Raw genomic sequence first — 24,684 nt, 5'->3', positions numbered from 1 at the left:
AACATGTCTCCCTTTCCTTGAACCTAAAGAGACGCGTTCAAAATTAAGATTAGAGATAAAGCTAAGATCATAGTGCAATCCACCAAACATGTGCCACTTAAAGATGTACAAGACAATTTATATTTGGGTGCAGAGGTAGACTGATTAGTGGAAACAGCATTGGGAAGCCCGACACATTTCAACTGTCATAGAGCTTGTTTTCAGGTGACATCATCAGTCCCAAGCACATAGAGAACACATTTTCAACAGGAATATGTGTTCATTGACTCCTGACCACCAACACATGCAGCCATTCTAGCACTCTGAACATCTCCAGACATGACTGGAAGGGTTGTGACTGGAGGTGACCCAGAAGTGATGACTATTCTGGTAGTGATGTCACTCCTGGGTCACGGGACACTGACATCATGTGCCACACCGGCACAAGAAGTCGCAGTAAGTCTTGGAGTTTCAAGTCACTCCCACTTCCCTCTGCCTTGTTGGGCTTCCAGGTATTTACTATAAAAAAAAAAAATCTATCCTCTGCACTCAATCGCATCTTGTATTTCATTTGTAAGCCAACTGCCCTAATCTGACAAGGGAGAACTGTATATGGAAGTAGGCTCCTGCTAATAGATGTGCATCTATCACAATGTTTATAAGTGCACTGTCTTGGATGTGACTTAGTGATGGGTCCCCTTATGTAATTAAAGCAGAACAGAATCCTAGGTTGGGGGAAATCCACCCAACACTGTGAAACATAAGGGCTCAAAGAACACTAACCTTAGTGACTCTTAAAACACATTCATTTTCTCCACTGATTCTCTAAGCATGCCAAAATCCTCCACGTTATCTAGGTTAAGCCCATAGCTTCCACCATGGCATTCCTGTAAGTCTGTCCAAGGTCCAGAAACAATGCAAGTCCAGAGAATCCAGTAGAAGACCCCCTTCAGTCTTTCCAAAAGGGACAATTGTAATGAAGCTTCACAGACAAAAAAAGCTAATCTCAACAAAAAGGAAAGAAATATACATAAAATTAGATAAGGGTTAGTTAGAGCAAATCTCAGCTACACCAGAGAGATCGTTTTTGAAGTTGCTATTTCAAATATTTTCTGCAGGGTTGTTCCCAATATTCTTTAAAAAAAACAAAACAGCAACAACAACATAGATGTGCCTCTGAAGACCCATCTCTTAAGATGCATGCAAAACATCACAGAAAAACAGTTAGACAACAACTCTGTTTTACTATGCATTAGAGAAAAAAAAATCACCACCTCTCCAAGCCAGTTTGCTACTCATGCAACATCTGGGCATCACAACTGAATTATGGCTAACCATTCTTAAGAGACTTTGGCATGCATGTTAAGATGCTTCATCACATCTGAATGGTCCCAATCGCTCAAAACTGTTTCCTGGTGGACTGTGCCTGAACATCAGAAATAGTTCTTCACCCAGGAGGCACACGCTGGGCAGCAAATACAGCCCCTGGAGAGAATGTTAGTGTCTAGCTCTTTGAAGCAGTTTTAAAGCTCTCACAGCAGTGACTTGCTCTGTTTTGACAATCATTCACAGTATCGCATGCTTAATTGAGGACCAGGTGACAGATGGACTCATCTCGAGAGTTCATGGGTTTGGCCGCTAGACTTGTGAGCTTCCATGAAGAGGCAACTGAAATGGGATCATGGAGTATTCGACAGCTCTGCTTGGAAATCCACCCAGCAAAGGCAGCCCAACAGGTTTAAGAGGCCCTGCAAAAAAGGAGGACGCAATTAGAACTTGGCCTTCACGCCTATTTCCCCCCCCCCAATCACAAATGTGACAGACGATTTGCAGTAATAAAATGAGAGTGATCTTTTAAATCATTTTTATTGTTAAAAAACTCTAGTCAAATACTATTCTAAAAAAACAAAAGCACAATTCAGCAAAGCAGTTTTAAGATCTAGTAATTTTAATGGGTGGAGTTAAGCGTGCACTTTCCCATTGCAAATCATATTTGTGTGCTTCACTTTCCTTGGACTGCAGGCCATTTTTTCTGAGCAGTATTCCTCTGCCAGTGATTCACAAAGGGACAAGAGTCATCATGACAGGCTGCCTTCAAGAGCTATTGTCCTGCCTAAATTACCAATGAGAGGTGCCTGCGTAAGTTAAAACCGTTCTTCCTTAAATGTTTAGATCATGACACTAAAAAGCACCTCTCAATCTCACTTATGCTGTATGTAAATATGGCTATGTCTCATAGAAGACAGAACAGAAAGCTGCAGGCAACAGGGACATGGGGTGGGTGGGGTGGCAGGTGAGGCAGAGCCTCCCCACTTGAGTCCTTTGAAAAGCACTGCCGCCATGTGAGATGTGCAAGCACTCACAACCCACTCGTTTTTACCTTTCCCCAATATTTCCAGCTAAACTTTTCTTCTCTTACTTGCCCTCTGTGGCCTGTTTCCAAATATTGAAAAGCCCCAAATTCTAAAATTAGAACATCAAGCAGGATTTATACGTTGGTTTCACCCTGGAGCAAAATGTGAATTTGTTCCTGCAGAATCCGCTCCAGAGTTTGTTCACTTGAAGATCTCTTCAAAATCTGGGGCAAGGGCACAGGGCAAAGCTGAGGCTTATGAAAGTGTTCGGGGCAGGAGCTCGGATGGATTAGCAACTACATGCTGCCTCTAATCTAGACTGACACACTCAGAATCTTCTGTGCCCTTGAGTTGGGCTCTAGAGCGTGATCTCACTTCCCTGGAGGCCTGGCTTGATCAGACAGTGCTCCACCACACCCATCACAATGTGACAGTAAAGATGACCCACTTCTTAACATGACCTCACAACAGATGTGGGCTCTGAAAAAACACCTGATCCTTTCAGAATGGTGGTGTTAGGCTGTGGCAGTGTTTGAACAACTTAGGGCCTGATCCTATCCAGCTGCCCAGCAACAATGCAACCACAATGCAGCCACAACGCAAGGGAACAAATGATCCTTTACCTTGAGGAGGCCTCCATGACTGCCCCCCAACACAGGATGCAGCGCATGTCCTATTGGTATGGAAGTGTTATCCAATCAATAATGGAATGGATAAATGGAAGTGTAAGACAAATGATAAAAAGAAAAAGGAATTCTGGTATTTAGAGCTGATTTTAAGACAAAGAAAAAAAGAATTTGAGGAGCATATGGCCAGAAACAGGGCAAAAATAAGCATTTCTTCCAATATGACAAAATATGGAAAACTGCCAGGGAGCCAGTTGGACCATTAAATGACAAAGGCAATAAAGAAAATAGGGAAATAGGAGAGAAACGAAGAAATTATTTCCATCTGTGTTGAGGAATAGATAGGACAGATACCGTGGCATAGCTAGAGGGGGGGTGCAAAGCACTAAGTTTTGCCGGGAGCCCCACCACAATGTGCAAGCAGTCCTTCCACCTCTTTGGAGTCATTCTGGGAGCAAAGCAGAGGCATTCGCCTGGCTTCGAAGGGGAGGGGAAGGGGACCCTTGCATGCTGCGGTAGGCTCCCTGCAAAACTTAGTGCTTTGCACCCTTTCTAGCTATGCCACTGGACAGATACTCATGCCTGTCAAAGAGGCTGAAGAAATGAATCAAATAGAGGTGACAAGAAATGAAGTTCTAGAGCTTCCTGATAAATTAAACAGCAGCAACATCAGGGCCAGGTGGCATCTACTTGATAGTGCTTGCTCCCCCCCCCCCAATGCAATTGGGAAATTGCTGATATTCCAACAAAAGTTTGTAATTGGGGAGGGGGGGGTTACCAGGATCTTTAAAAGAGGATTGCAAAGTAGTTGACATAGCATCAAGTAAGATCCAAGAAATCATAGGAGAATTAATTTAAAGTCTGTTCTGCATAAATTGATGGAAAGCAAGATCAAAGACAGAACATCAAGCATCCACGAAAAAAAACAAACCAAGATTTGCTGAGGAAGAAGCAAAAGAACCTAGGGGAGGCTGACATGCCCTTCCTATAAGGAACGGCTAACGGACCTTTCTAAATTCAGAAAAAGAGAGACAATTAAGGCAGCAGGATATGAAAGAAGATTACACAGGTCTACAAAACTGAGGGTCAGAAAAGTTTTTCCCAAACTTTATGGTGGTTTGATATGAATTTGGGGTAGCTTCATGAGGAAGCTGCTTGAACCATTCACTTAAGAGGCTATGCGGTGTCTCCAAAACTAGATGTGACACGGCAAAACGGATGCTATTTTTTGAATCGGCACCCCAAATATACCCAGGAACTGGTGTAATGTTTAAAGAACTTGGAGGAAATATCCATTTTGAAGTGTTTTTCATACTACTAGAACTTAAGACATTTGCAGCAGCCTGAGGAAAAACAAGTATTGCTTCACACAATTTATGGCATTTGCTGCCTCAAGATACGATGACCCAATGGCCTTGAGATGGGATTGGACAAGTTCACGAGGTACTATCAATGGCTACTAGTCACGAGTGCTATGTGCTACTTCCAAGATCAGCAATTTTCAATCTTTTTCTTCTTACAGCACACTGACCTCTATGGGCTTCGACTCTTGTGATGTCACATCCAGCTTCCAGAAGATTCCTCTGGGTTCTGTGACTGTTTCGAGGGCAACTATCTGTAGTAACCAATTGTCTGTTGTTGTTCCTCCTCTGCCGGCTAGTGGAGGAGGAAGAGGAGAGACAATTCATTGCTACAGTTGCTGTACAAACAGAGCCACAGAACCCAGAAGAGTTTTTTCAGCAATTTTGAACCACTGTGCTCCACACTCCCACAGCACACTTGCAGACCTTTTGCAGCACACCAACGGGCTGTGGCACATTGGCTGAAAACTGCTGTTCCAGATTCAGAAGCAGAATGCCATTGCATACCAGTTGCTGAGAAGCAACAGCAGGAGAAGGGCTATTTGGCTGTGTGTTCTACTTCTGGATTTTCCAGAGGCACCTAGTTGGTCCCTACTGGAAATAGAATTTGGACTAGATTGGGTCAAGGGTCCGTTTGACCTGGTGGACCCCTCAGGCAGTGCCTGGCCTGTCCAGTCCCTGATGTCACCTCGGCCTTTAAGTCCTGCTTCTGAGCTTCCAAGGCACCTGGATGGTCATTGTGGGAAGTGGGACTCATTGGAAGTTTGGTCTGATCGAGCAGAGCTTTTTATCCTCAGCATAAAAAACATAGGGCCAATCCTATCCAACTTTCCAGCTCTGGTGCAACCAAAATGCAGCCCTGGGGTAAGGGAACAAATGTTCCCATACCTTGAGGAGGCCTCTGTGACTGCCTCCCCACCACAGGATGCACTGCACACCCCATTGGCACAGCTACACCAGTCCTGGAAAATTGGACAGGACTGGGCCCATAGTTGTTAGGACCAATAAATAAGTTGCATGATGACTGTGAACTGATTCACCTTTCATGATGTCTTTTTTCTAATAACGATCACTGTAATTGCAACAGGCACTACAAATCAGCCTTTTTTTTAAAGGTGGTTTTAAATGCATTGGTAGTAATGGTCAGGACTACAAAATAAATACTCAGCTGGTGCTTATATGGCACCTTGATATTAGAACTAAACACTGCTGGGGGGGAATGTTAAAAACAAGCAAAACCATAGCTGAAAGAGGAATCAATGGCAGATGAGAGCCTCATCTCCATGGCTACTAGTGCCTTTGCAGAAAGGGATGAATATCATAAGAGTGGAGAGGTAGGTACAAAATGTACAGCTGGAGACATTCTGATGCAGTTCATCAGTGCAGCACCAATTAATTAAAGAATGATGGATAGTTGCAGCATGTAACACCTTGTTTGAGGCAGGCATGCCCCAGCAAGAAGCTTCAGACTTGCTTCAGGGGGAGGGAGTTAAGGCACCCGCATCCTGGTCAGGAGCTGCCAACTGCACAGCCTCCCCCTTTCTTTCTGCTCTGCCTGTCATCACCAGCCTCCCACCTCTTATGGGGCTTCCTGCTTCCTCTTGCCTCTCCCCTTCCTGCCTGAGGGATTGAAAAGGAGCACCTGCTGGCAGCTGCTGGCCCTTAGGCATTCCTGGCCCCACCCCTGGTGTCCATTGACCCAGTATGGGGCCCTGGCTGCTGCTCTCTACCTTCTGGGGCCCCTGCCCTGGTAAGCTGGGGTGCGGGAGAACCCCAACACACCTATCCTGCCACTGCACACTGTGTTTGGTAAGCAGGATGGGTGATTATAAAAGTAACAGTCTTGCTGAAATCAATACCATAGCATAGATATACCAATGAAGCTGTCTCCTTGAGGACTTGAGGCCCTTCGTAGAGAGCATGAAGTGGACTCCTAACTCTTCACAGCTGTTCCTAGTTCTGGACTCTGCAACAGATTTGAACTCTGGCCTGGCCTGTAGTGGTTGGCACTGTCGCAATAAACTGCTTTCTGCCTGGCGCTACACATTTGCTCCATTTGTGATGCCACCGTGTAATGCTGCATGGTGCAGAGAGCACTGTGCTAGATGCTGAACATCTGTGCAGTGCTCCTTGGTTTGTAGAATTGGGCTTTACGTGATGTCAGGCATTGCTGAACAGCAAAGAAGGCAAAATGAAGAAGCCACCTCACGAGCTTAGGACCACTCTCCCACTGTCATTCCAGTTCAACAGTGTTGGCCACAGCTCCAACGTTAACCACTGGCCAGAATGCTATTATCTGCAATTTCGTTGCATCGTTATTTTACATACAATTATTTTACATTTTAAGTGTTCAAAATCCAAATTTCAGGAGACAGGAACGTAACAGAAATTGTCACCAGATAAAGAAGACATATCAATCAAGACACTGCTGAGACTCTTTGAAGAGAGTGGGGGACAAGACCAGTTAGAAAAAATATTTTTTTAAAATACAGGTCTGCTTGTGTTACGCGCAGATTTGGAACCTGAAGATTTCCTTATCTGTGGGTCCACTCAAACCTGTGGGTGGGCAGAGGAAATTCTGAGCCCCGGAGAGGCAGCGCGTGACCACCAGCTGCCTCTGCAGGCCTCAGAATGGCAATGTAGGCCAAAAAACACCAAACATTGTTCTATTCAATGTCACCAAAAAATGCTACTTCCATTTTTCTGTAAAACTGGAAGATACATTTTAATGCCTTATAAGACATTCTGAGGCCCGAGGAAGCGGCCATTCTAAATGGCCATTCTAGCGCCAGGAGAAGCTGCGGGCGGATGTGAGTGGTCTATGCGGGGCTCAGAAAACCCTCCGGAGGTGAGGGGGATCACAGCTCCCCTTGCCTCTGGGGGATTCAAGGGACCTCCGAAATCTGTGAATTTGAACATCCACGGATTTCCTGATTTGTGGGGGTTCCGGAAACAGAACCCCCGCTGATAACGTGGGCCGCCTGTAATGGCAGAGGAAAGCTGCAGGGCAGCAGGGAACCTACTACCATGGTAGACATACAGGAATCTATTACAATTTCCTTTTACAGTCAACAAAAAGCTTGAGCTGGGCTATGTGATGCATTCACTATGGAGATGCAACTAAACTCAGCATCCATGTAGAGTTCTCCCCCCCTTGCCATAACATCTAGGAATATGACACATTGTTACCACATGGTAAATTCCCCCCCCCCCCAATTCAAATTGTGGCATAACTGAATGCCACAAATATGGGCATACTCATTATGTGATGACATTGCAATTTCTTCTAGAACAGCTGAAGGGGATAATTTTCCAAGAGGATCCTGGTTTTGGTGGCATGCCCATGGTGGCATACAATGCAATCCAGGTCTAATGACGAATGCAACAGATGACCTCTTACAGAAACCTGATCTTTTACCAGTGAATAAATGTCTAAGACAGTGATTCTCAAACTGTGGGTCGTGAGCCAATTTCAGGTGGGTCGTCATTCATTTCAATGTGTATTTTATTTTTAATATATTAAACTTGATGCTACCAAGGTACACAACTGCATTTGAGGAAATGTGACAGATCTGTATTTTTAACAGGCTACTATGTATACGCTTTTAACCAGGGCTTTTTTTGTAATAGAACGCACCAGAACAATGTTCCTGCACATTTTTTCCCCTTTCACTGAGGGAGGGATTCGAACCTCTGACCTCATGCTCCACTTTTTTTTTTTTTTAACTGCGGGCTAGGGAGGGATTTGAACCTCTGACCTTGTGCTCCACAGCCCAGCACTCTCTCCATTGGGCTATAGGAAAGCCTGTAGTCAAAGAGCTCATAACTAATATATAAGGTCTTGAGCCCAGCTGGTGGACATCAGCGCCTCAAGTATTAGTTCCAAACACTTTGAGTCTAAGAGTTCCTATGGCTCAAGCGTTAAAGTGCTGGTCTGTGGAGGGTTCAAATCCCTATGAGGAAGAATTTTTTTTTTTTTAGGAGGGGAGGTGCTCCATGGCTGCAAAATATAAAGGTTGGTTGCCAGTTGCCAAAAGGGGGGCCAGTTGAGGCTGCAAAACTCCTCAAAGTGCAGTTTAAAAATAAATAAATAAATAAATAAATAAATAAAAGATTAACAAGTTGTGAGTTCCTGCACCTGCTTTTAACAATGGCAGTCAATGGGACTTACTCCTTGATGTTTGTGTGTGTGTGTGTGTTGAAAATGTATTTTCTAATAAGTATAGATTGCTTAAGAATTAATAACTATTTTTTTTGTATGATTTTGTAGTAGAACAAATAAATGTTTGTGATTTCCGCATTTGCCACACAACCGGTAATATCTTTTTTTTTTAAAATTGTATTTGTTTTTAATATAATAAAATAAAAACAAACAAAAGGGACTTACTCTTGGGTAGGTGCGGTTAGGATTGCAGCCTTTGGGATGTTTGGGAAGGTTAGGAGGGTTCTTCTTTATTTTAAATATATTGTTAAACTTATACTTATTGTAAACTTTTAATTTAATTAATTAGATTACCGTATTTATCGGCGTATAACACGCACAGGCGTATAACACGCATCTTCATTTTAAGAGGGAAATTTCAGGAAAAAAATAAGGGTAGCTCAGAACTTTTTTTTATTAATATTATTACCACATATAAGGTAAATAATGTAAAAGGACAGTAAAAGCAACTGTTTTAACAAAAGAAACTTGGATATTTTGTTTTTACAAAAGTTTACTCAGAAATCACTATCTGGGAAACCAAGAAACTCTTCATCTTCACTGCTATCTTCAAAATCGCAATGAACACTGCTGCTTTCACTGCTACTATCTTCATAAATCAGCTCATCTTCTTCACCATCCAAAGCATTACTTATGCCACCTCACCTCAATCCCTCCCCCTCCCCTCCCCAAAGAAAGGGTCTCCACTTACCATATTCATCAGCTGCCAGCGGCTGTGATAATATGCGGCGGGCGCAGCGCTGACATCACGTCACGACGCTGTGCCGCCGCTAGGCACTATTGGGAACGGGATCCCTTAAAGAGACATCGCCGTATAACACGCATACATCATTTGCCCCCTATTTTCAGGGGGAAAAAGTGCGTGTTATACGCCGATAAATACGGTAGATTTTTTTGTATGGGGGCGCTAAAAATGTTCCTACTTGATGTCGCTTCCGGCCATGACATCTGTTCCAGGTTAATGACATCACTTCTGGTGGGACCTGACAGACTGTCATTCTAAAAAGTGGGTCCCTTTTCTAAAAAGTTTGAGAAGCACTGGTCTAAGATGGGGTATACCTACTGCTGTAGTGGCATTTCACAAATTGCAAGATTACACCAGTACTGCAAGGGTGTTATATTAACATCAAAGCCAGATACATCAGGATGTGTCTGCAAAAGATTTATGGACCTTATAAAAATGTTAAGAGTCATTAATTTTGGAATTAATGGGCTATTTTTGGAAAGAGCCCTGACTCATTTTTATTATGGTTCATACTGCTATATAGATTTTTAATTAGAGAAGGCATCAAAACTGAACTTTCTGAGAATGCATGAGCTCAATTTATTTCAAAAGATTCAGACAAAATAGAGCTTGTGTGACAATCACAGCTTCTTCTAAAATTATGCCTGTACCACTGTTCGAGCCTACACATACTACACAGGAACAAACCCATTACAGGGATTTGCTTTGCAGCTTAGGAATTTTCTAACCCAATTATGGGGAAAAAGACATTAAGATCAAGCAGATGCTCAACAAACACTTGTTGGAGATGCTGTAAGAGGATTTCCTGTCTAAGGCAGGGGGTTGGACTAGATCTATTAGGTCCCTTCCAACTCAATGATTTTATGATTCTATAAGATGCTATGGTTTGCTCTCTTTTAGGTGTAGGAACGAAAACTATGCACTCTGGAGAGCTCAGTGCTACAGTGAACAGTATGTTGCATGTATTAAGGTCCTAAATTCAATTCTTGGTCTCTCTAGTTAAAAGGATACAGGTTGCTGGACTGGGCAGGATAGAGAGATCAGTCAGAGAACTTGGACAGCATGGTCAGAGTAGACAATAGTGGGCAGGGTATACCACTATTTGAAATCAGTGTAGGACAGCTTCAATTTTTGACTTGTATCTCATCAATGTGATCCAAATGGACCATCAAAGTGGTAGTACTTATAATTTTGTAGCATGTCTCCCCGCCCCAGCCAGATATACAGTGAGCTACTTAGGAAAAGTGACAAGAGTATAGCAAATAATTTTAAATTACCATTTATGGTTGTGGCACACTTGTTAATATTAGTTACTTGTACTTGCTTTAGCCATTTGTTCTAGAACTTCATTCATCATCCCTGTTTTTCACAAAAAAGGATCATCAGGACTGTTAGGGCACCTATATATTTCCAACCAATTTAAGAAACACTGGGAGAACTTGAGATCAGAGCCATTTTTTCAGATTTACCATTAAGTGGGAGGTGGGGTAAATTTGAGTAAGGTCAAGATTTGGGTGACAATTTAAGGTTCAAGAGCAAAGCACGACTGAATGTTAAAAGCACTGATTGATTTTCCTTTTCAAATGCCTTATCATGACTATAGTAATGTTACCAGTATAGGTCAGTTAAGTTGGCTTTTTTCAAAGAAAGGTGATTATGACAAGGCTGCAACATTAATCAACTCAATTAAAAGCTCTGGCCCCCAGTTAAAATATTGAGGCTGCAATCCTAACCACACTTTCCTGAGAGTAAGCCCCACTGAACAAAATAGGACTTACTTCTGAGTAGACTCGGTTAAGATTGTGCCCTCAATCAGATTAATCAAGCATATGCCATTTATGTTGATGCAACACTGAAGGGTCTACAAGTGGCAAGCTTACCACCAAAGCAATATCAGCTGATTGGGCAACCGGAAGGCGCAGGAGATGGGACCACCAGCAAAGGAGATGCTATTTCGCACAGTAAATGGGCCAGTAGCAACATTGTGAGGGATGGTGGGAAGGACTGATGAAGCTTGCCAACTTTGTGAGCAGGGATTTGTGGAGAGCCAAACTCACATTAGAGAAACAATCACGCCCAGTGGCAGGAGGTGAAAAGACATACTATTGGTTGTTAATATGTATTTTTAATTTTCCTTCAGCTGCTTCAGAGTCTTTGTGGAGAAGGTCAGGATATTTAATACTCCGGTCCATCTCTCCTTGCAAGAGGACAACCTACAGCAAGCAGGTCACAGAATGGAAGTTTAAGGTGTGCAGTTGTTTAGGGGGAAGAGTGTTGCATCTGGTGGCTACTGTTGGAAAGAGAATGCTAAAATGAGCTCCATAAATGTTCTTTATGAATATGAATGAACCTCCATGGAGAGAAGTTCTATAGCTTTGGATTTATGGGTTTAACTTCATATAGTTCCTTGTTGCTTTCAAACAAGAAAGGAAAGAGAGAGAAACAAGTTTGACACTATTTACTGACAACGTTTAAGAAGTAGTTATTTGATGCACCCTGGCCTTGAGCACTTCCCTTCCTTTCAGTGAGCAATCCCTTTTCAAGGGAGCATTAAGTTTCCATTCACAGTTTAGAAGAGAAGTCTCCTGTTTTTCCTCAAACACGAACTGTGGTTTACCCAAAGAAGAGTTGGTTAATGAAACCACAATAGATGGTGAGCCCTTTCTTGGGCAGGAAGTAATCTTCTCATTCCTTTTGCTTTGTCAACTGCTTTGAGAACTCTTATGTTGAAGAGCTATATACAAATATTATAAAGAATATCAAAGTAGGATTTGAATAGAAAACAGCAGGCTTTGATTAGTTCTAGACAAACAAAAAATGCTTTAAAACTTCTTTGGAAAGCTTGTGCTTGTTTGCACACCTAACACTAAATGGTGATTTGGTGTCACATATGAACTGGTTTAGTGTGTGACCCAATGCTTTCAGTTCTCAAAACATTTTCTTCTTCAACCTTTTTGGAAAATTTGCCTAATCTTTTTCAAGACGCTCATTATTTATTACGAATCTAGAATGTCTGTATGCACATTTAAAGCCCAATTCTATCCTCTTCCCAGGCATTGCATGCAGCCACACCAAAACAAGCTATGCTACATGTTATGGTGGTGGGGGGGGGGGTGCAACTGGAAGGCTTGCGAAGGGAAAGTATTTCCTTTACCCCTCTATAAGCCCCACAACCACTAATGGATCTCCTCAAACCTGTGCCAACTCTTTAACTGGCACAAATTCAAGGAGACAAAGGAGTCACGTAAGGGCCCAACCCTATTCAATTTTCCAGTTCCAGTGTAGCCACAATGCAGCCCTGTGGTAAGGCAACATATGTTCCCATACCTTGAGGAAGCCCCAGTGACTGCCCCTCCACCACATAATCCAGCACACACCCCACTGGAACAATTGCACCAGCACTGGAAAATTGGATAGGATTGGGCCCTAAGCTAGCACTGGAGAGGATAGCAACCTCTGCAAGTCACCTGCCTCCAACACACCTCCCAGCCCATTCTGCCCACCCCACTTACTTATGGCATCGGTGAGGCTCTGCCACCACCCCACACAGGGTCCTCCCCACTGTCTGCTACTGTAGCAGCACAACACTGTAAAGCATAAAATGCCACCAGAACAGTAGTTCCAGCAGTGATATGGCTGCACAGGGCTGAGCCATTAATTCATTCATCTATTAACCGACTAAAATGCAATATGATTAGTCAAATGGGTAGCCCAATCCTAAACTGACTTGTGCTGCTGTCACAAATGTGTTATGACCATGTGGTGGCCAGTGTCATTGGTGGAGAGGCATGGGTTGCCAGGTCTCCATTGGCATCAGAGCAACGCCTGCCAATCGGTAAGTCCAATGCTGGGTGGCGGGAGAGGATGTTTTGGGTAATGGGGAGAAGGGTGATTCAGGTCCAGGATGGGGCAGGGGCAACAGAGAAGGTCTCCTGCACCTGAAAGCCCTACATGGGGCTATTTGATTCTGCACCAGCGATTTAGGTGGTGGGGATCCCAGTAGACCCATAGTGGCTGCTGGTGCTTGACACGGGATAAGGAAACAAATGTTCCCTTACCTTGGGGATACCTCCAGCTGGCTCCCTGCCCATACAGGATACAGCAGCAGCAGTTTCAGTACTACTGTATCACACAGCAGGAAGCTTGGTTAGGATTGGGCTGAACATTTCCTTAAATAAAATTTCCAAATGTTGCCTTTGGCATGCACACTATACTACATAAGCCTGTTAATCATTTATAAGAGTAGCCACTAGTTGGGTTGAGCCAATGGACTGGCCAGAAATCCATATTTCAGAGGAATATATGCAACTGAAAGACATAGGAGAGGACACTCCCTTCCTAAACAAAGCTTGCTTTGAGAAAAGAATTTTAATAACACAAAATTTACACTCTATATTGTGCTATTAGGTGTCAAACTAATGATATATATATATATATATATATATATATATATATATATATATATATATATATATATATACACACATACACACACACACACACACACACACACACACATTTTGTGCATGCAAGAATCAGATCTACAGACAGAAATGGGTATTGAAGTTGCACTTTCTTGCAGCCATTGGAAGCGAGCAGATGGACTCTAATGATATGGTGACAATCTGGATTGCAAACAGAAGCATACTTGAAAGGCTGTCTGCCTTGCATCTGGAGCTACCCAGTGAGCTCTGACCCCTTTTAAAAAAGTGCCAGTAAGTATGGGAAACTATGAACAACAAAGAAAAAACAGAAAATATCACAACAGAAGTCTAAAGTGAAATAATGAAACACTATGAAAAAGTTATCAGGTTTTTTTCCCCCTTAAAAACATGATGTAAGTTGCTAAATCATAGCAAGGACCACTTGTTGCCAATGTTAATATATCTGGGGGTTTTTTTCTCTCAATGCAATCTGAATTTTTTTCCCACCTTAAAGAATACATACTCTTAAAGTTGCCAGACCACAACCAGGAGTTCCTCCCTGTCCCTTTAAATGTTCGGAGGCAGTAAGAAAGTATGTTGCCTCAACATATCCCCTTCCATTTCTCCACTGGTCCCTTTGCTACTCTTCCCTTGCCTTTATGAAATAGTAAAGCCCCAGTTGTGCTTGTTACAGTAGGTAGAGGAAGAACGTGGGCCATGGAATCAATGGAAGAAAAGGGCCAAAATGTACAACAGCTGACATCCTGCTGGTGCTTTGAGGTATCTAAACAGGCAGGGTTTCTGGGTTCAGTCTGGCAACTCTAACCTAGAAAGAAGAACAGCAGCCATGAGAGAGCTCTTTCTATATTCATCAGAAAAAAAGATAAATAGCTAGATAGCCACCTTGTTTTATGATGATGACCTCATGCCACACAGACAGTTATTTTTTGAATGCAGTTCAGATCCCGTGCACTCAAAGGGCACATGCAAAACAAAGCCCTCCAGAAAGCCTGACACACCTTCTCTCCCACTCCTGCACAATAGTTTTAGATAGCACTTTTATTCTTTGGAGGAAGAGAAATAAAAAAAAAGAATCAGCTGCACACCATTAATCTTTTGTTTCATATACTGAACAATACAGCAAAATTACATTTCTGTACTGCAGTTTTAAATTACCAAACAGCCTTGTTAACCTAAAGGAACAAGGCAGGGTGTGACATTTAAAATAAATAAAAAGCATTCAGTTTTCAGCCAGAAGTAGATGGACAACTCCTCCTCCCAAATTTAGCTCCTCCTCCCAAAATTAGCATAATTTTGCAAAAAAGGTGCATCCCATCGCTTTCCCCCCTAGGCACACATGGAATTTGGAATAACTTGAAATTTGCCACTAAATGTACAGTCTACCATTTTTTATCTGTGGAAGATCCGTTACTAATACACGAATTAGTAGATATGTGAATTCACTGCCACTTCCGGTTTCCTTGTCAAACCAGAAGTAGCTTTCCCCCAGTATCCACAGCATCTGTGCTAAGTCAAATCCATAGATGCCGGATCTGCAGATACTGGGGGTACACTATAGTTAAACACTATCTTCTTTGGTGTGCTTTATGTATCCCCACACAAAGCAGTATGCTGTGTGCGCATCACTGTTCTCAAAAATGTGCATGCCTGATCACTGCTATGTTTTCATAATGCTAATCACTGACAGAGGAGGAAAAAATGACATAGCTGCATCCAAACAGATGACTGGGTGACCTCATCAATCATGTATTTGGCGTTTCATATACACGTCCAATCCATTGCTGGCAACCATGCGCACAGGTGCTGGCTAGGAGGCTCCAACCACAGGGAGTACATCAACAGCTCCCAATCCAGTGGATCTGTGGAAGAAGCCTATGTTCCACAGACACATCAGACCGTATGTCATGTCAATTATGCGCTTTTACCTGACATGGAACTAGTGTATGCCAAATTTGTCCTGGACTCTGCTCAGAATGCCTAAAGACATTCTATAATAAATGGGAAAGTCTAGCTTGCACAGAAAAAGGTTACTGAAGCATTTAGTATATAGTCTGAAAGTCAGCTATCAACTTCTTAAAATGTTTTTTTCTGTATGAGTATTTGCCTTGAATTATTTCATTTTAATGTCATGTTAGTAAGATTTTGGAGAGGGGTGAGAGGAAGATGAGATAAAACTTACCTAGCTGATACTTTGAGTAACAACTTGCTACTTGACCAGCGCTGCATAATGGCCTCTTATTCCTTTTCCTAAAGTTCAGGTCAGCAGGCTTGCACTGTGTCCTCCTTTTCTTATTCATTTTTTTAGGCTCCTCAGTAGGGCCATCATCAAAAGTGACACGTTTGCTTGATTTCTTGTTGTCTTGTTCGATATGCGGCCCTTTCACCAGGCTGGGAATGTTGGTTCCTTGAGAAACCTCACACTTCACAGACGCATTTTGCTTAGCAGAATGGGACCGTAAAGTATGAGGCCGTTTCTCCTGAAAGCAGATGTTACCGGTACTAAGGTCAACCGATTCTGGAGTGCAAATAACAGTGTTTTTCTTGAAGGAATGTTGCTCTTCTATAGGATTGATTTTCTTCAGAAATATTCTACAATCCTTAAAGGTTGTGTTTCTCCATGCACCTTCACCAAATTCAACAGAGCTCTGTGCTTTCAGAGTATTTTTCTGGCTGGAGTGCGCCGACTGTGTGCTGAAGTCAGACAATTGTGTGTTCTGCTGAAAAATTGCATCTCCAACATCAGTTCCAGCCAACGAAGTTAATTTATGAGATTCCACCAGAATTGTGGGCGACTGCCCAATGCCACTTCCCTGGAGCACACATAGTTTGTTGTTCATGTTCCTACTTACATTAGCAAAGCGCTGGCTTTGGCAGAAGAATCGCAAGTTTTTCGATTTCCAGTCGCGTGTTCCATGATTATAGAGTTTTTTAAATTGCCGCCACCGATCATGCTGTAAATTCTCAAATCTGGTTCTTTTATACTTGGCTAATGTGAAGTTGTGTTTCTTCTTTAAGACTTGAGATCGGACTATGTTATGGAGAATTTGTAGCTTTCCTGCTGATTTTGAAGGTGTGGATAGTGCAAACTTTTTAAAGTGCTTTCGGAAAGGATTATTACTACAATCAGATTGTCTTGTTCCCATTTTAAACTGCCGTGTATTAATTACTTCAAAAGGATTGCGAGCATTTGCCTTTCTCACTAGTGAGAGTGACTGTGTTTCTGTTGTTTGCATAAACCATGTGCACAGTTCGCTTATATTACATTTCTTCTGGAAAAGCATTTTTATGGGAGAGTTTTCAAGCTCTAAAATGCAGGAGTCCAGAGGGTTTGATACTTCAATGCTGCAGTCTTGTTCACCATGACAGTCTTCGTCATACAGACATTTCTCAAACTCATCACCACTCACATGCAGCCAGGTATTTGTTATCTGTTCGTATCTATTATTTAGTTCTTTTAACAGGGAATCATTAGAAATGGAAGGATCCCACCACCTAAGTGAAGGCCTGGATGAAACCATGGGATTCAACGGTATTTCATTAACAATGCTGAATAAATTATTCTCAGCCCTTTTTTTCCCATTTTCTGAATTTTCCTTTACCGATGGTGATGAGGCTGAATGATGCCTTATTTTTTTACCTTTAGCTTTTTTCAAGCAGAGTTTATAAGATTTGTGTAGAAAGGCACTTCTACAAGATAATGAGCTAGAAGATGCTACTGAATGTAAGAAAGGCAGTGATGGTCTTCTGTCTCTAACAGATTGCCTCAAAGGGAGTTCATGCTTTTTTGAGGTTGTTGCCATCTTCTGACTCAAACAACCCTCACTTCTGTCATTCTGAAAGCACTGAGTATTATCCCCCTTATTGCATTGATTATCATTCTCCCTGGATGATACGTCCTTTTCTAACACAGTCGCTTGTTCTAAAGGAGGCAGGCAGCTGCTAATACTCACTTTTCTTTCCTGAGATGAAATCTGATTAACAGTCACTGATATGCCAGAAATTTTTACTTTTGCTGGTCTACCAGGTTTTCTAATCACATTTAAAGGCTTATGGTTTGGTCTTACTATATTGCTGCAGTGGGACTGTAGCACTGGGCTGCTCTCTAGCGGTCTAATATACTCATAGCCAGATGCAGAGGGCTTATTTTCTGTGGCAGAATTTTGCATAGCTGTGCTTTTTGGCAAACTGTTTCTGGTTTCCAAGTTCTGCTTCACTTGTGCAGATTCACGTACAGAATCACAGTAACTGTGTGGGCCTGGTACCAGGCCAATTACATTTAGGCTACCTTCCGAAACGCATCTCTTAGTCCTTCTCGACCTTCCAAAGACAACAGTCACAATAATATTTTTGTTAATGCTCTCCTCTAGACCATCAGCAACAGAGTTGGCACTTCTCCCACTACTAATGGAATCACTTGGACAGTTGGCATTTTCAGCTACATCCACCTTAGGCTTTGGAGGTCGCCCAATTGGCCGCTTCACTTGTTTCACTACCTGAGGACCAATTTTCTTGGGTCGCCCAGGTTTTCTTTTCAAGGAGGTACCACTGCCACTTTGTTCTATGGGTTCTTCATTTGGCTTACGCTCATCAATATTTGTTTCATTAGCAATTATTGCAGGAAAGACAGAATTCACTTCAGTTTTACAATTATTTTCACTATCACCATTGCCACATTCCTCAAATGCAAGGTTTTTATCATGATCCCTTGCTTCCAACTGCTTTTCGAATAGCACATTTGTTTTATCTGGAACTGAGTAAAGGTCAATGTTTAATTTTGCAGAATCATTTACAGATGTTAGGGTGTATTTGATTCCTTCGCTACTGTTAATCTCTGAAAGGAACATAAGTTTTATGGGACTAGTGTAATTTAGAACTGGTGAACTATCCCCAGCATCAGAACCTGCTTGTAAATCCTCATTATTGGAAGTCAATACAGTTGAATTCAAGGATGATGGTTTCAAGAGGCTTTTATAGCCTTCAGTAGATGCTTCATTTTCTTTCATTGATATGCAGCCCTTCTTACTATTATTGCTACATAGAGTATGAGTCTGTGATAGAACATACTGTCTGTTACTTCCACTTTCACTCATACTAATAAGAAGGCCATTTTTAGAATTGTGGTTGGTATCGCACTTGTGAATCTCTTTCAGTTTGCTTGATATTTTATAGCTCTTCAACAACGATTTATTAGTCTTTTGGGCCATATTAATGGTATCTTCCAAACGCTCTACAACAACATGCAGATTTGATTTTCTTACCATCTTATTTACATCTTCATTGCTACATGTTTTGGCTGGAGTATTTTTTCTCTGCCTTTCCACGCAGTCAGAAGGGTTTCTTGCCTTTGAGGGTTTTTGAAATAAAAAATTGTTTACATACATGGAGTACCACACAGAAGGGGCGTAATGTTTGGTCCAATCCGTCATTCTCTCATCTCCCTTCATGGGGACCTGATCCATATATAATTCAACTCCACAATTTCCATGCATTCTAGCCAGGTTGGTTTGGGCTGTTGTAGAGTTGGTTTCTGAAAGTGCCACAAAACAAGAATTACTTTCTAAATTATTCAGAGGTAGTTCTGGGGACTCTTCTTGACCAATTGGCAAAGATTTTGATTTAATGGGAGAAAACAATCTCTCTTTATTTTCATGATTTTGCAAAGTGAGATCTTTTAATGTACTTTGATTGTCAGTTTTATTTGGCGATAATTTGTCATTTTTTGCAGGCTTTTTTATATTTCTTTCTGAACTTGCCTTTTTTCTTATAAATGTCTCATCAAGACTAGCAAGTTCTCGCTTGATTTGCAGAGACTGTCGTCGAAACACTGATGAATTGGGAGAATTGTGCATTGCCAACAAGGTTTCTTGCCGCTTGCGATATCTGGTTTGGATAATTTTATTTTCCACTTCTTTATCATGTTGGCTCAATAGCTCCATAATATTATAATCATTTGCCTTAGCGTTGTTTAATAAAGAGGTTATAAAGCTCCGTAGCTTAATATCTTCTGTTCTCCCATCACTCTTGGATAACTTTGCAAGAGTTGCAACGTCAGTAGTTTCTATCGATTTTAATTTCTCATTGATTCGATCCATTAAATTTTGAAATGCGGCAGCATTTTCAACTTTTTCAAGTTTATCAGAAATAAGGCTATTTTCTTGATTTGCATGTAGACAAGTTTCATCCAAGTTACCAGATGCTTCTGCAAAAGATATTTTATCTTTATGTTCACATATGGAACAACTTCTTTCAGCTGGCATGAGGGACGGAGGCTGGTTAGCATTCATTTCAAGTCGGTTATCTAAGGCTAGAGATCCTTCAACTGACTCCTCCAAAAAGTCGTTTTCATCAGCTTCCACAGGTGATAATGGAGGTGGAGAAGGGCTGCGGCCTCTGCAAGCTTTGTTAAGCTTTTGCCCTGCTGAAAAGAGATGTGCACAAAGTGCTGCTCTTGCAGAATGGAGCTTGCACTGTTGTAGTTGTTGAGAGCTGCACCTATGAAGATTGCAAGGCACCGCAATCCCTTTGTTCACCATTGCGTTAAAATATCCAACAGCCACAGACTGGCATGACAAAGAATCTGAGTCTTTCACATAGACAGACAGAGGTGATAAACAACTATTTGGTCTTTGATTTTGTAAACAGCACCTTTTCATTGACATGTAGCCATCACAACTGCAGACTGGAACGTGCACACAATCTTCAGCTGTTTCAGGATATAGGATTTGGGACAACTGGCAATCGCAAAGCGTAGGGATACATGGGTCTTGGATTAAAAATTTCAACATAGCTAAAATCTGATGCCAATGATATGAGCATAACGCGTCCAAAACCTTGTTTAAGGCAGAGTTTTCTCTTTCCAATTTAGTTGCTTCCTCTGATTTTGCACCAGCTGCTGTACTTGAACTGAAAACAAAAAGCAGATCAAAACAAAAACATAAATTACAGTTAAATTGTGATAAGGTACCAAAACTGTCATATCTGGGAATTACAGAAAATCCATTCCAGTTTTGTATATGCATTCTAAAGGAAAACATGTACAAATTAGTGACTCTACTAGCAAGTTATGTACAACAAGGAGGAAAAAAAGGAAACAAAAATATTAGCAAGTTGGGTTCTCAGATAAAATTTTTTTTCTAATTTCCATTCAGTACTCCTAACTACATAACAGTGAGCATCACATTATTTCACGGAGATCATAACCTATGTTTATGTTGTTAAATTGTCTTGAGCAGATTTACATTTGGAAATATGTTATATAAATACAGGTGTCCTCTCCATATCAATGAATCCAGTATCTACGGTTTCAATTAAACTGCGGTTCAAAAAATTCCCCCTCACTGTACCCTCCCATCACACAAATAACTGGTCTGCTTCAGATTTCAGCCCTCCCACCTCTCTTCTTGTTCTCCTGGCTCTTTGCTGACTGTAACATGGAAGAGGCTCAGAGGAAGCAAGGCAGAGGGCTGAAAAGCAACCCTAAGCTGTTTAAATTCTATAATAAGCATCACATTTTTCTCAGCCCTCTGTCTCAATTCCTGTAAGTGCTTCTGCTGCCTCCTTCTTTCATTTTGCAGAGTCAGGAGACCAGGAAGAGTGACAGGAAGATTTCAATCTGAAACAGATAAGCAATTTGCGCAACGGAGGGGCACAATGAGGGATTTTTGAATGTTTTTATAGGGTCCCCTTTTATCCATGGTTTCTATATCTGTGGGGGGAACACATAGCCCACAGATATGGGGGGGGAAGAGAGGAATGCTTGTACAATTGCACACTCAGTTGTAAAGTTCAGTACATTTTAACCATACCTAAATTAATTTGAAGTTGATGGGATTCTGGACTGCTTCACACAAGGCAAAATTTCCTACACAACTACTGCTGCTTCATGAAAAATCATATGTACCTACAAGTACACTTTTGTCCATATTTACATTGTGCTGTGGATACACACAGCACAGGAAGAAATTATGAATAGTTGGCAGCCACCCACAGCATGCAGCAGAAATCATAAATTTGCATTTGTCAGACATGAGGGTGTACCTAAGTGGATTTTTAGGATCAAGGACACCAATATTAAATTAAATATTCAATTTAACATAGGAAAATTTAAGTGGAATCAGAAATATAGCCCCTGCTTTTGTGTCCTGTTGTGTTTAGTAAAACAATGCTGTAATTGCACATGCTTTTTATTCAGATGTTTTACTTGCTATATATTTTATTTCTGTTGTACACCACTTTGAGCACCAGAAGAGTGGCATATAAATCTTTTAAATAAAGTTTAAATCTCTACAGTGCAATTCTAGCATGTCTACTCAGAAGTAAGTCCCATTAGGTTCAATGGGGCTTACACCCAGGTAAGCCTTCATAGGATTACAGCCTAACTCCCATGAAAGCATTATTATCTAAAGGTGCTCATAAGAACAGCCCCACTGGATCAGGCCATAGGCCCATCTAGTCCAGCTTCCTGTATCTCACAGCAGCCCCACCAAATGCCCCAGGGAGCACATCAGATAACCTCATCCTGGTGCCCTCCCTTGCATCTGGCATAGCCCATTTCTAAAATCAGGAGGTTGCACATACACATCATGGCTTGTAACCCGTAACCCAGAAACTTGTCCAATTCCCTTTTAAAGGCATCCAGGCCAGATGCCATCACCACATCCTGTGGCAAGGAGTTCCACAGACCAACCACACACTGAGTTGCCATATATTGCTGAAATGATTAATTTACAGCCCAATCCTAGCCACACTTTCCTGGGAGTAAGCCCCACTGACTCTAATGGGACTTACTTCTGAGTAGACATGCATAGGATTGGGTTGTTAATCTGCTAATTGATTGCAGGTACTGTTCTTAAAGATTAAGACCCGTCTTTTTAAAATTTGTTTGCCAAAGACACAAATTTGTGCCTTTTGGGCCTGAGTATCTTGTTCAATCAAATATTTTCAAATTCACTTCAAGAGTAGAAGGAACTCTCTGCATGCGATCCTTTTCTTAAGCAGACTATTTTGTTTCATTTCAATGAATGGAAAAACTCTTGGTGTACAGGGGCAAATTTATGTAACCTGGGTATCATCCTCAAGGCATTGTACCACTTAGTCAATGAATTGGAGGTGACACCCAGTGTCTTTTATATTTGTATTTCAGCCTATAATAAAAGCAAGGCAAAAATATATTAGGAAATCAACACAAATTCCTTTAAATGTCAGGCTCTACTCCTAAACAAAACTTCAACTAAAATAACCAGTGAAATACTCTTCTCCCATCAACTACATTACAAATTGTTGCTACTTACCTAATCATTAATTCAACTGAAAAGTTTATTACAGCCTATAGCAGAATATAGATTTATGAACAAAATTGCTGAATGAAGCCTCAGTCATTAATAGCTATCAATAATATTTGAAGTGCTGATTGAAAGAAATAATAGAATTCTGTTTCAGAAAAGTATGTATATTCAAAAACACATCACCAAACTCTGAACATGACACTAAGCTGTTCATCCTACTGGATTCTTTTTTTAAATAAAGGTTTAGTATTAACAGTTCTAGCCTTGTGGAATGCAGGAAAAAAGAGAGCTTTAAACCCATGTGCTTTATCACAGCACATATAAAACCAATATAAAACTTGCATAGTCTTGCTAGACTAAAAATTACTTTATTGCCCCATAGCTTCATATTATCCCACTCTTAGCTTCTAGATAAGAAGAAATATATACTTTCTACAAGAAAAACTACAAGAAATGTTAGTATCCTTCCAGATTACGAAAGATAGAGCAGATTCTTATAGGGGCTCAGGTTGCTCTGAATAAGTCAATCAAAAGCCCACACTCAGGAAGGTCAGTGGTACAGTATTATAAATTCTCATCATCTTCAGATAAAGTCTTTCAGATAAGAGGGCTGGCAAAGATCTCCACCAAAGACTTTGGAGGACTGGTACAAGTCAGAATAGGCAATATTATACTAGATAGAACAATGGTTTAATTCAGTGTAAAGCAATTTTATATGTATGCATATGCTAATATGCAACTACAGTATATCAACAACAGCAAAGTGCCATGAAACTGTTCCAAGTTTGGATCTTTCACTGAAACTGGTACTGCTGCTACTAGTACTGATTGTATAGCAAAAATGTTCACAGCGCTCTGTGGTATTTAGTAAAGTAGATTATCTTTATATTCCTTCAATATCCACAAAACTGACTGGCAGAGAGATTCAGGACAGATCAATGGAAGTACCTGTACTTCTTAACAGTGTACAATTAATGTACAGAATTTGCAGCCATAAGATGTGGTAATATACACCACTCAATATGGCTTTTAAGAGGCACTGGACGAATTCATGAAGGATTATCAATGGATATTAATCATGACTGCTATGTGCTACCTCCATATTCAGAAGTTTGTCTCTGAATTCCAGTTGCTGGGAGGCAACAGCAGAAGGGCCATTAGATTACATGTCCTGCTTCTGAACTTTCTAGAGGTATCTATCTGGTCACTACTAGAAGCATGAGTGTAGACTAAATGGATATTCATCTGATACAGCAGGAATTTTATGGTCACAAATCTACTCATCTATTAATTCAAATAATTTTTTGAAGACCAGGATGTAACTGTTCTAATGAAAATTCAAGACTCTTCTAATTTGCACTTGGTAGCAGAAGACCCAGAAAAAGCAGAGAAAATCCCTGCAAAAAGGCTGTGTTAAGGGTGAAACTATGCATTGCAATGGGCAACTGCATTCTCAGTGTCATGTTCCCCTTATGGCATTTGCATGAAAAAATGAGCAGGTAGAAGGTTCTTCCCTTCCATACCAATTCTCTCTCAAATATGGCCCATGACCATTTTACTTTATTCCCCCTCCCAGTCAGGCTCCAAAATTGAACAATAGCCTAGCAAAGGGAACACACACCAGTGTAGGGAATTTGTTGGAGTAAATTGGTAGGGACAGAGCGCCCG

General features: G+C 41.3%; 1 protein-coding gene across 1 annotated transcript; it reads right to left on the bottom strand.

Annotated features, from left to right (window-relative positions):
* Positions 1 to 1,220: 1,220 nt before the first annotated feature.
* LOC136656085 (uncharacterized) lies at positions 1,221 to 20,265 on the bottom strand. The gene is made up of 2 exons (XM_066632926.1): positions 15,912 to 20,265; positions 1,221 to 1,727 (listed from the first exon to the last, which is right to left on the bottom strand). Exons 1-2 carry the CDS (start codon positions 20,263 to 20,265, stop codon positions 1,618 to 1,620), a joined length of 4,464 nt encoding a protein of 1,487 aa, XP_066489023.1. The 3' UTR covers positions 1,221 to 1,617.
* Between the last annotated feature and the right edge of the window lie 4,419 nt (positions 20,266 to 24,684).

The sequence above is a fragment of the Tiliqua scincoides genome, chromosome 6, assembly GCF_035046505.1.
Source record: "Tiliqua scincoides isolate rTilSci1 chromosome 6, rTilSci1.hap2, whole genome shotgun sequence".
In the NCBI taxonomy this organism is placed as follows: Eukaryota; Metazoa; Chordata; class Lepidosauria; order Squamata; family Scincidae; genus Tiliqua; species Tiliqua scincoides.
This window is presented reverse-complemented; position numbering and strand designations above follow the sequence as displayed.

What these genes read in the sequence shown, in the direction of transcription:
- LOC136656085 (XM_066632926.1), bottom strand. Translation starts at nt 20,265, where the DNA reads ATGGTGAACAAAGGGATTGCGGTGCCTTGCAATCTTCATAGGTGCAGC. An exon ending in TTACTCAAAGTATCAGCTAG is followed by an intron (nt 1,728 to 15,911) that starts GTAAGTTTTATC and finishes CCTTTTTTGCAG; the next exon opens with GGCCTCTTAAACCTGTTGGG.